Source organism: Callorhinus ursinus, unplaced genomic scaffold (genome assembly GCF_003265705.2).
Source record: "Callorhinus ursinus isolate GAN/ISIS: 27379988/994484 unplaced genomic scaffold, GSC_fseal_2.0 scaffold48, whole genome shotgun sequence".
NCBI lineage: Eukaryota > Metazoa > Chordata > Mammalia > Carnivora > Otariidae > Callorhinus > Callorhinus ursinus.
Window position 1 is genome coordinate 10,619,175 of NW_027397110.1, and position 13,300 is coordinate 10,632,474.

The 13,300-nt window shown below is 57.6% G+C and overlaps 1 protein-coding gene and 1 long non-coding RNA gene across 4 annotated transcripts in view; one reads left to right on the forward strand and one right to left on the reverse strand.

Annotated features, from left to right (window-relative positions):
- TMPRSS6 (transmembrane serine protease 6) overlaps positions 1 to 13,300 on the forward strand; it is a 37,489-nt gene that overhangs the window by 17,656 nt on the left and 6,533 nt on the right. For all 3 annotated transcript variants that reach the window (XM_025881688.2, XM_073882800.1, XM_073882799.1), the window contains 6 exons: positions 791 to 927; positions 2,270 to 2,382; positions 2,718 to 2,827; positions 11,563 to 11,708; positions 12,085 to 12,183; positions 13,133 to 13,246. In XM_025881688.2, coding sequence (XP_025737473.1) covers positions 791 to 927; positions 2,270 to 2,382; positions 2,718 to 2,827; positions 11,563 to 11,708; positions 12,085 to 12,183; positions 13,133 to 13,246 — 719 coding nt within the window. The remainder of the gene's footprint in view (positions 1 to 790; positions 928 to 2,269; positions 2,383 to 2,717; positions 2,828 to 11,562; positions 11,709 to 12,084; positions 12,184 to 13,132; positions 13,247 to 13,300) is intronic.
- LOC112831406 (uncharacterized) lies at positions 8,661 to 13,099 on the reverse strand. Its single transcript, XR_012375337.1, has 2 exons — positions 12,833 to 13,099; positions 8,661 to 9,739 (listed from the first exon to the last, which is right to left on the reverse strand). It is a non-coding gene; the product is annotated as an uncharacterized lncRNA (long non-coding RNA).

Sequence of the window (13,300 nt, forward strand, 5' to 3'; positions counted from 1 at the left end):
TGCACACTCACTTGCAACACCCCCGACCCGATGACCTCAATCTGGGGTGTGCGTGGGCTGGGTTCCTGGAGGGCTCTGGGAAGCGCAGAGAAGCCAGACACCATCTGATTTCCAGGCCTGATGAGGGTGGGGACGCTTACGGGCTTCCCCTGGGGCTTCTTTCAAGTACCCTCCCCCAACCCCATCCTGTTGTTAGGGAGGGGACCCAGCTCAGCCTCGTCCCTACTCGCGATGGCACCCAGGCAGCTCAGAGCCTTGGAGGTCTACAGTGACGGGTCAGACAAGATCGGGGGGGTCGCCGCCCTTGTGTCCCAGAGCCACGAGAGGTCTTCAGGGGTGATACGGAGATAGAGTGGAAGGGACCTCGACCAAGTTTGACCCTACGCCTTGTTTCCTGGGCTCCACGCCCTGGGAGCCTGGGAGACATTTTAGTTACAACACGGGCTCTGCTGCGAAGGAAAGGAAAGAAAAGAAGCCCCAACATTAAAGCCTGCAGTGCCCATCGCAGGTGACCTCAGGTCCCTCAACCCTGAAAGCTCATCTCCTTGCAGGGTGTAGACTGGCCACTCTGGGGGCACAGGGGTCCGGAGGGACGGGAGTCGGCTGGGATGGTCTGGGCAACTTCCTGGCCTCTCTCACCTGAGGAGCTGGCCTGACCCTCACAGGGCCTCCAGTTAGTCTCCTGGGCCAGAGAGGGTCGGAAACCTGTGCGTGGACACACAGCAGTCCACCCGACCCCCTTCCCAGCCTCCCCCCGCCCCGCCCTGGCTACCTTCCTCTGTCCCTCCAGGGTCTACGGCTGCAGTCGCCAGGAGCCGGTGCTGGAGGTCCTGGCGTCCGGGGCCGTCATGGCGGTGGTCTGGAAGAAGGGCCTGCACAGTTACTATGACCCCTTTGTGCTCTCCGTGCAGCCCGTGGCCTTCCAGGGTGAGGGGTCGGGGGTCCCTTGGGATGCGAGGAGCGCCGTGGCAGAAACCCAGGGCACAGTCTGGCCTTCACCTTCTTTGCCGCGTTGGGGTGGGATGGGGGCAGAGGGAAGGTTCTGGAAGCTCCTCCGCTCTCCACCCTCCCATGCCCTTGGCCTCTGTCTCCTGTCCCCCGTTCTCCGACCCTCCCTGGCCACGTCCCTTCTCTCCAGCATTCTCTCTCCCGCCCTCTTTCTGTTTATTGGCTGTTCCGTCCCCATCCAGGACCTGCGTCTCCTCTCTCGGCTCCTCCCCTGGCCCTCCTCCCTCTGCACCCGCTTGAGGCCGGAGGGTGGGTCTGTGGTCAGGAGGCCCCGGGAACCTCAGATTCACCCCCAGACCACCCTCTCTCATTCTGAAGGCGAGCCCCACAGAACCTCCCTGGAGATGGCACTCAGCTCAGGGAGGGCCACTCAGCATTTCCGGGAAAGGCTCTCCGGGCTGCCCCCTGGCCTCCTGTTCCCAGATCTCCGTCCCTCCTTCCCTGACCCCCTCTCTCGGGAAGAAGCCCGCCCTTCATGCCCTGGCTGTCCTTGGGCATGGATCAGCCAAGCAAACCTCGCAGGTTCCAGAGCTGGCGAAAGAAGGGGTTGCAGACAGGAGACCACAAACCCCTGCCCCCACCCCTGGCGATCTGCCTCTTGCCCTCCCTCCCCTGGCGTTGACCCCAGAGGTCTCCTGGCAGGGGCCGAGGTCCGCAGCTGCCCTTGCAGGGTCCTGGCAGCCCTCTGGGGGTGCCTGCCGCTGAGGAGTTGCCGGAGCTGGCTCTGGCTGACTCCATGGGAGTCACTGACACAGCTCAGGAGACGGGGGAACAAGGACCCTGACTCCAGGGAGAGGTAGCAGGGCAGCTGGGAGCCCTCCTGATTCCTCACCCTCTCCCTGTGTGACCTCAGTCAGGTCCCCCCTCTTCTCTGAGCCTCATCTTGGAAAAGGGGCATGCCTCTCCCTCCCCCCAGCCCCATAACCTTGAGGCTCGCACAGTTGTGAACACATGAAGTAAAATGGTCAAGTGCAGCGCAATCCATGTCAATAGCTACCATTTATTGAGCACTTACTACATGTCAGGCTGTTCAAACATTTTATGTCTATTTAATCTGCTTAACTGCCCTGTGAGGTATGTGCTATTATTGTCCCCATGTTACAGACAGATGGGGAAACTGAGGCCCAAGGTCACACCACACCACTAACCTCTACTGTTTAATGGCAGGAGGGTGGTGGGGTTACAGCTGTCCCTCACCTGCTGGGAGGTGCAGTGAGCTGGGGCCGGGGGACCCTGTGTAACCGCTGTTCTCGGGGCCCAGCTTGCGAGGTGAACCTGACCCTGGAGGGCCGCCTGGAGCCGCAGGGCGTCCTCAGCACGCCTTACTTCCCCAGCTACTACTCGCCCAGCACCCACTGCTCCTGGCACCTCACGGTGAGCCCAGTACCCTGCCGCCCATCCGCCCCCTGCCCAGAGCACCCTGTGGACCTCAGGAAGCCCAGGTTGGGAGGGGATCAGTGTCCTGCCTTTGCTGATGCATCCGCAGGCTGAGCCCTGGATGCAAATCCCTCCGGGAGGGGGGGTGAGAGGTGTGGCCAAGGTCTGCCCCTGTGGGCCACAGTAATGCCTGTTTGTTGAGTGACTGACCAACTTCAGCCCCCGCTGGGGCTCTGTGTCGGCGGGCCTCCTCCCTTTGTTGTCCTGGGAAGTGGGGCCACCAGCCCAGTGACAGCCCACAGTCCACTTGGTGACCAGCTCCTCTGTCCCAGGTGCCCTCTCTGGACTACGGCTTGGCCCTCTGGTTTGACGCCTATGCTCTGCGGAGGCAGAAGTATGACCTGCCATGCACCCAGGGACAGTGGACGATCCAGAACCGGAGGTATCCCACCTGGGGCCCCCTTCCTCTCCCCAAAGTCACCCACCTTGGGACCCCCAGTCCCAGACCTCAGAGGGGCGGCCCTGGAAGAGAGCACAGGCCACAGCCCCACCCCTTGACCCATTCCCTCTCCTGGTCCCCGCCCCAGCCTCCCTTCCTGCCATCCATAGGTCTCAGCCACCTTGGATGGTGATTCTAGTTAGAGTGAAACGTTGCACTTCCTTGGGCGCTGTCACCCCACTGTCTGGTCCCCCAAATCCTTAAATGAGATGGTGCAGGAACCCCAGGACTCAGCAGGGCTACAGCACGTGCCCCTAAGCCCATCCCTGCGCCATTGGAGGCCCCTCCTCCCCTCTCCCACTCCCTGCTGTTGGCCAAAGTCAAGTGGCTTCCTGCCTAGGAAGCTGCGCAGCCAAGGCAAGGCTGCTTTTGCTAATCCGGCCATTTCCACAAGGACTGTCTCTCCCTATCACCCACACCGCCCGTGGGTTTCTTGCCCTGCTATCTGTGCTGCTTCTGGCCCCCTGGTGACAAAGTTTCTAAGGAAGAAGTGAGTCCCTCCGGGAGATGGGCCAGGACGCAGGGGGGCCAGGCCACATGGGGGGCCGTCCGTGGGTCAGCGGTGACGGCGGTTTTATCCGTAGGAGGACGGCTGGTAAGTGCCCCCTGGGGCAGGGAACCGGGGGTCACTGGTGGCCCTGACAGCTGTGAGGAGTGAGGTGGGGGGAGGGAGGTGCGGAGACCGTGCAGACGTGCGCTCCCCTGTCTGGGAAGAGGAGGGTGACCTGGGACATTCAGGGGAGGGGATACTTACGATGGGAGGGGCTCCACGGCTAACGCTGGGTGGGAGCGTCCCCTAGCGGGAAAGAGGAAGAGTCAGGTGCCCTTGGTGATGGATGGGATGAGAGTTAGAGAGGGGAGGGCCAGTAGGAGGCATGGAGGGGAGCCGAAGGAGGCTCTCCCATGGCCCCGTTGTTGCGGGGAGAGAAGAGGGATCTCGAAGTAGCCTTGCAGAGCTGGGGTGGGGTCCCGGGATGCTGAAGAGAAGCTTTTGCATCTAATAGCAGGTTGGGCCTCTACCCTCCCTTCTAATCCCAGGATTTGGGGGGGCCCTCCAAGAGGCTGGGATTCTAATACGCAAAGTTCTTGATTTCTTGGCTTCACAGACTTTGAGTCTCCAAGATTCCAATACACTAAAATGGGAAGGTTCCCAGACTCTGGAATTCTTGGGTTCTGGGATTGGTGTCCACACTCACCAATGCGGACTTCACTTGTTGGTTGATCCTATTCAGACAAAAGGGGACAGGGATTGAAAATGCTCATTGGTGAGCCAGCGTGCCCTCCAGGACTTTGGCAATTTATTAGGAACTGTGATTGAAAAGAAAAGGAAGAAATGCCTGAGGTGTGACTTCAGGCCCATGCTATTCGGGGGGTGACGGGAGATGGTGTGACTTCAAACCCGTGCTGTTTGGGCGGTGACAGGAGATGGTGTGACTTCAAGCCCGTGCTGTTCGGGGGGTGACGGGAGATGGTGTGACTTCAGGCCCATGCTGTTCGGGGGTGACGGGAGATGGTGTGAGTTCAGGCCTGTGCTCTTTGGGGGGGGTGACAGGAGATGGTGTGACTTCAGGCCCGTGTTTTCTTGGGAGTGATGGGAGATGGTGTGAGTTCAGGCTCGTGCTGTTCAGGGGTGACGGGAGATGGTGTGACTTTAGGCCCGTTGCTGTTCGGGGGGTGACAGGAGATGGTGTGACTTCAGGCCCGTGCTGTTTGGGAAACAAAAGGCATCCCACATCCTAGTGTGTGGGTGGCATTTCTGGGCACCACAACCTTTATCCTCATGGAGCGCCCTGGGGACCCCCTTGCTAGCCGCCTGGGGCCTGCCCAGACTAAGGCTGGCTGGGCTCACCCCTCAGCATCAGGAGCCCACAGAATGACGGTAGGAGTGGCCCACATTTCACACTTGTGCGAATGATGATGATGTGTTTTCCTGTCACCCTCTTGACACCTTCCTTGAGGAAGGAACAGGAGGGCCCTGGGTCTGCCGCTCCTGCCCTTACCCCCACCCATATGGCTATTGCATTTGCCAGGAGCCAGGCTCACCAGTCTGTGACGTCAACGGCGTCATCATTCCGTTTCCCGGAAAGGGAGTCGAGGCTCAGCATGATTAGGTGGTGCCCAGTCGGGCCTGCAGTCAGAGCCTCTCCCACACCCACCACCACCTGGGAACATGGAGGATGGTCCCCACCATGCTCCCTATGGAGGGTCTTCCCTCTCTCTCCGTGATACAGCCAGGAGGGGTTGGGCAAAGTATGGGCCCTGGTTCTAGGGACCTGTTGAGCTACTCTTGGGTTTTAAATGTGGGCCCCAGGTGGAGAGAGTCCTAATTAAAAGGAATGAGGCTGTGATGGTGGGATTTCAGGCACTAGACAGGTTCTAGTGGGATTGCAGGGGGCTCCCTCCCAGTGTCTCAAAGCACCCCTGGGCTATAGAAAGTAGGGGCTGGACAGGCCATCGAACCTAATCCTTACCGATTGTACAGGAGGGGAAACTGAGGCCTAAGATGCCTAAGCCTAAGGACTTGGCTTCTTTCGCTGGTCTTTTGCCTTTCAGTGGTGGGAGGGATTTCAGGGTGCAGCCAGGTGGTGGATGGGGGAGCGGTGGGGGAGGCCCGACGGGGCACGGCTCTCCCGTCCCTCTTCTCTCTCGTCCCACGCCTCCCTGTGCTTCATGGCGATTTGGAGATGTGTTCAGGGGAGTCTACGTGTAACTCTGGGTGCACTACCTTCCCCATCTATACAATAGAAGGGTTAGACCAGCCCCAGACCCCAACTTCTTATCATTTACACAGATGTCTGAAGAAAGACGTTGTGTTTATTAGTTCCTAGTGAAATGTCACTCCAGATGAGGCTGGTGAGGTGCAGAGAACTGAAGCCAGACAGATCAGGGTTGGAATCCTGGCTCCTTCCCTTCCTGCAGGCGAGGGCTCACCTCTCCCAGCCTCCAGCAGCTCATCTGAAGACTGGCCATGACACAGACCCCCGCCCCCCCCGCCCCTGCCCCAGGCAAGACTAAATGAGATCTGGGTTGGAGGACACTGGCTCCTGCAGGCGCAGACAGAGCACCGCTCTAGAAGGCACCGACCATGAGTTAATGACTGGCTCTTGATGCCAGGCCAGGCATGCACCGAGCTGAGGGCTTTGTGGTGCCATTTCCTTCATCCTCAACAACTTGGTGAGGAAACAGGCCCCATACTGCCTTCACTGACCAGTGAGGAACCCAAGGCACAGAGAGGCGAACTCATTGGCACCACCTCACCCAGATTGCAAGTGGGGGAAGCCAGAATTGAGCAAGGCAGTCAGATCCAGAGCGCGTGTGGGTACGCACACCCGTGCCTGTGTGCACAAGTCTGTGCATGTACCCATGTACACCTAAATGCTCCCCTTCGTGCAGAGACTTCCTGTGGGGCTCTGGTGCTGGCTGTTCATTCTCTTGGCCGCGGCACTTCTGGACCAATCCACTGGCGTCCTGGTGGGAGGACCGACAGCTTCTGTGGCTCCCGCCAGTTTTGGTTTTTTTTAAAGATTTTTTTTAATTTTTATTTGTTTGACAGAGAGAGAGAGAGAGTTAGCAAGAGCAGGAACACAAGCAGGGGGAGTGGGAGAGGGAGAAGCAGGCTCCCCGCCGCTCCCGCCAGTTCTGAGAACGGCCTGGGAAGTCCCATCTCTATCTTCCGAGACCTTCGTGAAGGATCCGGGGTCCCCAGGTGGAGACTAATGTCCCCAGGCCTGCCCCCAGGCTGTTGCCCATGTCTGAGCACGGAAGGGAAGGCAGAGGTGTACCTCCAAACCATAAGCACCGGACAAACCATTTCCTTTAGTTACGATCTTTTTTGATAATGATCATCCAATGTAGATGCTGGGAAATTCTTTGAATGAGCATTTGTTGGAAAATTTACTTGTGTGGGTGGCAAAGATATGAGAAGTCTGGGGAACGGTGTTGATTTGCAGGCACAGGGTGTGTAGGGAGGGGGAGACGCAGTCCTTGGACCCAGAATGGCCATGGACAAGGGGCAACGGAGGGTGGGTTGGGGGAGAAGGTGACTTGCCCCGCAGGTGTCAGCGTAGTGATGAGGGAAGGCTGGTCCGGGCTCCCTCCGCTGGCTGGGCATCCTCGGGCTTGTGGCTTTGCTCCTCTGAGCCCTCTCTGCCTTTCCCCACCTCGCTGCTTCCAACCAGCTTCTCCCAGTGCCCATGGCCAAGACCTCATGCCCTTTAAGTGGCCTGGAGGTGGGGGAGGGACTTGGTCTAGTGAGACTGGCCGCCAGCTGCATGGTTTTGCAGAACCTGCTTGGGCTGGGTGTCACCGTGGCACTGGCTTCCCCCTTTCGGGGAATCTGCCTCTTGCCCAGTTTCCTCTCCTGTGATGTCACTTTTCTTGTCATCTGCCCAATCATTTCCCCTGCCCTCCCACTGATGGGACAGGCAGAACCACTGGCTCTTAGGCCTGCTGGAGCCCCGTCCGGCCTGGCCTGCCTATGGGGTGGCTCTTCGGCTCCCCTGGGCCCGTGGAAGGCCGGCACCGCCTGCAGTCCCAGCGGCTCCTGGTCAGGCTGAGTGTCTGCCCCCGACGCTGGGTGCTGGCGGTGTGGTGGGCACAGCTCCTGCTGCTGCCCAAGATGAGCTCATAGCCTGACCGTGTCAGCGGCTTGCTTCCAGAGAAGTCATTTTCTCATCTCATTTCTGTTTCTCATTCCTTAAAACATCCTTCAAAGGAGATACTATCACCCCTGTTTTATAGACGTGAAAACTGAAGCTTGCTGACGCTGATGTGCCCAAGGTTCACACAGCTGATTCATGTGGCAAAGCTGGCCTCCAACTCAGCTCTGCGGCTCTGGGTCCAGCGCTCTGGTTACCATGTCAGATGCTGCCATTCTCCTTTCTTTAGCACTTGCCTTCTCTGACCCTCCTTCCCACTTAATCTGTCCTTAGGGAAGGGAATGCCTGTGTGTGTGCATGCATGCATCCATCCACCCACCCAGGCTTCCTTCCTTCATCCACCCATCCATCAATCCATCCACCCACCCACCTTTCCATCCATCCATCCATCCATCCATCCATCCATCCATCCATCCACCTATCTTTCCTTCCTTCTATCCACCTACCCTTCCATCCACACACCCATCCCTCCATCCTTCCTTCATTCTTTCCATCCATCCATCCATCCATCCATCCATCCATCCATCCATCCATCCACCCACCTTTCCATCCATCCATCCACCAATCCACCTACCCACCCACCCATCCACTCTTTCTTGAATTTCTCCCTGTGTAGAGTTGCTAATATGCAAAAAAGTTGACAGGGTCCCTTCTTACAGTTTGGGTGAGGCAAGAAGGAAAAATCCCCAATCCACGGAGGGGAGAAAGCAAGCCAGCCACTGTGCAAAAATGTGCCTCCAGACCATGCCCTCTCAGCACTAGCTGAGAGGTGGGTTCCACAGCCTTCAGACTCTTGGTGCCTCTTAGAGAGGGCTCGTGGGGGAGGAGGTGGCATTTGGTGGATGGAGAGGAATTAGCCAGAGGATGCATACCCTCCCCCAGAAGTCTTTACAGCAGGATGCAGAAATGCAGATGCACACAGGGGCCCAGCTGGAGCCCAGCTCTGGGAGGCAGGCTGTGTGGGGGAGAGCGGGAGAGGGAAGGACGAGTTAGCAGGGACTCACATGCTCTGCCTAATTTGGATGGCCTCTGATTACTTCCAGCCAGTGTTTCTGGGGCTCGTTTTTCAGAAGAAGCAAGAATCTAGTATATTATGGGAAATTAGCAGGCAACCGAACTTGAAAAAAAAATTATTTTAACACTGCACAGACCAAACAGACCATCCTTAAGTTAGGTGACTCAGCCTGAGTCACTAGATTGTAGCGTCTCCCTTGAACACTTGTGGAGAGCCTTGCCGCAGGAATACCGCCACCAGCCCCTGCCCCGGGCCTCCAGGGTGAGAACCACATGCTGCCTGGGGTGGGGGTGGGGGTCCTGGGGTACCAGGCTGAGCCACGGGCTGATTCTGGACTTCGTTCTCTCAGACGCCAGTAGAGAAAATGTCCTGTCAGCCCTCACTGGTACCTTAGAGTCCCTGGCCAAAGCTCAGGGTGACCACGCAGCCCTCAGATTCTTCTAGATTGAAATGTTCCACTCCTCTCTGACCTGGCTCTGGTTCCTTCCCTGTCTCTCCACAACCCCTCCATGACCGTGTGGGGACAGCGCCCCATGTCCCCAAATCTTCCACATGGTCAGGGGTATACTTGACGCGTTTCCCACTGCCCAGTATTTCCCGCCCCTAGCTCCCCTGCCCACTCCTCGGGGAAACTCTCAGGGGACAGTAATCCATTATAGCATTTGTTTGTCCACTTTAAAAGACAGACAGACCGCCAAAACTCCATTTCCTCAGTTTTTTAAAAGGCCAAGACGGGCCAGGCCTGCTCGTGGGTGCCCCCTAGTGGCATCTCGTCTCGTCTTGCCCCCTCACGCCCCAAGCTGGAGGAGTCCTGGTGGAGAGCAGGGCGTCTCAAAATTTTCCACCTCGGGCCCTCTTTACACTCTTTAAAATTATTAAGCACCCCAAAGGGCTTTTGTGCAGGTTATAGTATCTCTATTCACAGTATTAGACACTAAAACTAAGAAAAGTTAGAAACATTTATCAATTCATTTAAAAGAAACCCATTACAATTTTGACATAAATAACATATTTTAGAAAAAAACTAATTGTATTTCCCAAAGCCAAAAGCATTTGGCGAGAAAAATATCATCATTTGACCTTTTTGCGACTTTCTTTTAAATCGGATTAATAGACCAGAACTGGATATACACATCTCCATCTGCATTCCATCAAGTTGCCGTCTCACACGTCACGTAGTCTCTGGAAAATTCCACAGAGAGTGAAAAAGGCAAATATTACCTGAGCATTATTATGAAAATAATTTTTACTTTGGAGCCCCGGTGGTCCCCGGACTGCACTTTGAGGACTGTTGGTTGGTTTGGGGGCAAGAATATGATTCACTGTAGCCAGACAGCACGGGGAGGCTGTGCCTCAGGTCTGTGCAGGAACACGGGAAACGTGGGCACTCAGCCCCTGGGGCTCCTGTTGCAGTGAGAGCCAAGGTACCCATCTCCCCCCACCTCCCCCTGGAGCAGGCTGGCTGGGTCCTCCTAGTCCCCGAGGAGGCTGGATTCTGGCTGACCTCCGCCATTCCCTTCACGAGCCTCCTCCGGAACACAGGTTGAGAACAATTCCTGTCTCACAAGATGGACCTGCTGCAAGGACCTCCGAATCTCTGTGCAGTGAGGCCTTGCAGTGTTGCTGCCGATGAGGGAGGGGCCGGACAAGACAACCCTAAATCTTCCTCAGTTGTTTCTTGATTAGCTCGTTGACTACTTAACTGAACTATGAAGTGCTTGCCGTATTCTAGAAGTTCCGAGGGAGTGCGTGGCCCTCCCGGGAGTTAGATGACCTGCTCTGTGGGCTGTTGCATCCGCTGTGGGATGCTCCCATCATGCTTTGGGGCATTCCCACCTGCTCTCTTGACTTCCCCCTGCCTTCTCTGCTGGGGGCACTTTCACTTCTTGCTGCCTGTTTCCTGACCCGTGCTCTGGGTGTGCTTCCCTCATCTGTAAAGGCGCTTGTTCCTATGTGCTCTGTGAGGGTGCTCCCTTCCCTGTGGGGGGCATGCCTATGAGCTGAGGACACTGACCCATCTGTTCTGTGAGGGTGTCCCACCTGCGGAGGGAGGGAATCCCAGGCTGCTGTCTGGGGAGCACCCATCCTTCTGGGGGAGTGGTTGCATGCACCCACTTGATGGGGAAAGCGGGCCCACTTGCTCTGGGAGGCTGGGTGTGCCCAGACGTGATGTGGGATAAACCCCCTGTGCCCTCCATCCCTGGAGATGGGAAGATCCCTAGCTGCTCTCTGGGAAGAATTTCACCCCTCTGTGGAGGTTCTCCCACCTGCTCTGTGGGAACAAGAGCATCACGTTGGGATGGGGGAGTCCAGCAGGGATGTGAGGCTCCTCCCCCTGGTTGGGGAATGGTCCCACCTTAGTGCCGCCATGACGGAGGTGACACCCCTCAGCTCTGTGCTATTGCATCGGTCTCGGTCCTGGGAGCAGAAGTGGCGTCTGCCTTGGGTCCAGGGAGTCACAGGGAGATCCCAGGGCTGTGGAGCCTTCCCAGTGGGAAGGACCGAGCCTGAATGGGGCACACTGCTGCCTCCTCCCCCACGCCGAGCACAAGGGGAGCATCCTCTCCTATCTACACAGAGTAGACCTTCCAAGGACTCTTGCCTCCACGGACACACTGAAGCTCTGTCAGATTTGGAGGCAACAGAGATGATAATTCCCCTTATCTTATAAGGGGGGGAAGTGAGGCTCAGGGAAGGACGCTGACTTGCTAGGACCTCACAGCTCCCCGGTGACTGGGGCTAGAATCCAGACTTAGCATTTTATCCTGCAGGGAATGGGGAACCATTGAAGGTTTTTGAGCAGGGGAATGACAGTCTGATTTCTAGAAGATGACTCTGGGGGTGAGCTGTCACCCAAGGGAGAAAACAAGACAGAGAAGGTGAAGGTGGGGGTGCAGCTCCCCCTTCCTCTGCGGCTGCTCTGCCCTTGCCCTGTCTGTACACGGAAGCCATCCCTTCCTTGGGGCTGGCCCGTGCGGCCCTGAGTCTGTCTGTGTCACCCCCAGGCTGTGTGGCCTGCGCACCCTGCAGCCCTATGCCGAGAGGATCCCCGTGGTGGCCACTGCCGGCATCACGGTCAACTTCACGTCCCAGATCCCCCTCACCGGGCCCGGCGTGCAGGTGCACTACGGCTTGTACAACCAGTCTGATCGTGAGTACGAGCAGCCCGGGGAGCGGGGCGGGCGCCCCTGATGCCCCTGCAGCTTCTCCCTGCCTCCTTCCCATCCCCGGAAGCACCGAGAGGCTGGACCAAAGGACTGTGTGTGTGTGTGTGTGTGTGTGCGTGCGCGTGCGCACGATACCTGTGGCTCTGTGTGTGCCCCCATAGGCAAGGCTGTCACCTGTGTTCAGCAGGCATACACACTCATACAGACCTGTGTGTGTGCTGCGTACATGGGACATGTCTGTCTACATGCACCGTGCAGATGGGTGTGTGCACACGTGGGTACGTGTGTGAGCACGCAAGAGCAGCATGTCTGCACGTGTCTGCATGATGACGCGCATCCTGATGGCGCCCTCCCTTGCAGCCTGCCCTGGAGCGTTCCTCTGCTCTGTAAACGGACTATGTGTGCCCGCCTGCGACGGGGTCAAGGACTGCCCCAACGGCCTGGACGAGAGAAACTGTGGTAGGCAGCCTGCCCGACCCGTCCCTCCTCTCTCCTTGCCTTCTCTGTGCACCAAGGCGAGCCCCCCTTTTTGAATAGAGACATCCCCCCACCAAACGTGCAGCTCCTCTCATCAGCACCCAGGAAGTGGGCTCTCTCGCTGTGCTGAGATGGCAAGATGGAAGCACCGAGTCGGAAAGTGGGCTCCCCAGGGCCACCATTTGGGGAGGTAGCAGGGACAAGCTGGGGACCCAGGTCTCCTGACTCCCAGCTCCCAGCTTCTCCCCACCAGGCCATCATGCCCAGCCTTCTGTCCCAGGCAGCTGTCCAAGAAGGAGCAGAGTGGATGGAGGACCAGGAACGGGAAGGCAAGCCCTGTGTGGCCAAGGAGAGTCCTGTATCTTCCTCCCTTGAGTGGGGTCCCCAACCCTCCACTTCAGGGGTTTGGACTGGAGCTGTCAACTCTTCCTGGAGTTATGCTTGCCACCGCCCATCCCTGGCAGCAGGGGCCCTGGTGGTCTCCGAGCCAGGACTCTCTTAGAATAATGCCTCTCCTTCTGAGTCCTGGCTTTTGGCCCCCACATTCACCATCAGGGCAGCCTTTTCTTGTCTGACCTCCCCCAACCTCCCCAGACCTCCCCCAACCCCATCCCATCCAAGTTTTAAATACCTGGGGAGAGAAGCAGGAGGGAAGGGAGATGTGCTGGGGAAGGTGCCTCCTATTTGGAACTAGAGCATCTGGCTTCAGGTTCTGGCTCAGCCAAAAGGCCTTGGACAGGTCATTTCATTTCTGTTCCCACCCATGAAACAGGGGTATCTCACAAGGTTGCTGTGAGACTCAGGTGTAAAGTAGCTAAGAAAGAGACTTACGGCCCTAGCATAGAATACAACACACGTGCTACAGACAGCACGAAGTCCCAGCCCGGCTCCTCAGGCTTCCTCTCACCTGCCTCTGTGTGTCCCCACGCAGTTTGCAGAGCCACGTTTCAGTGCCAAGAAGACAGCACGTGCATCTCACTGTCCAGGGTCTGTGACAGGCAGCCTGACTGTCTCAACGGGAGTGATGAAGAGCAGTGCCAGGAAGGTAGGCTGGGGTAGGACCAGCTATCCAGAGGGAAACCAAACAATGGGCTCAGCC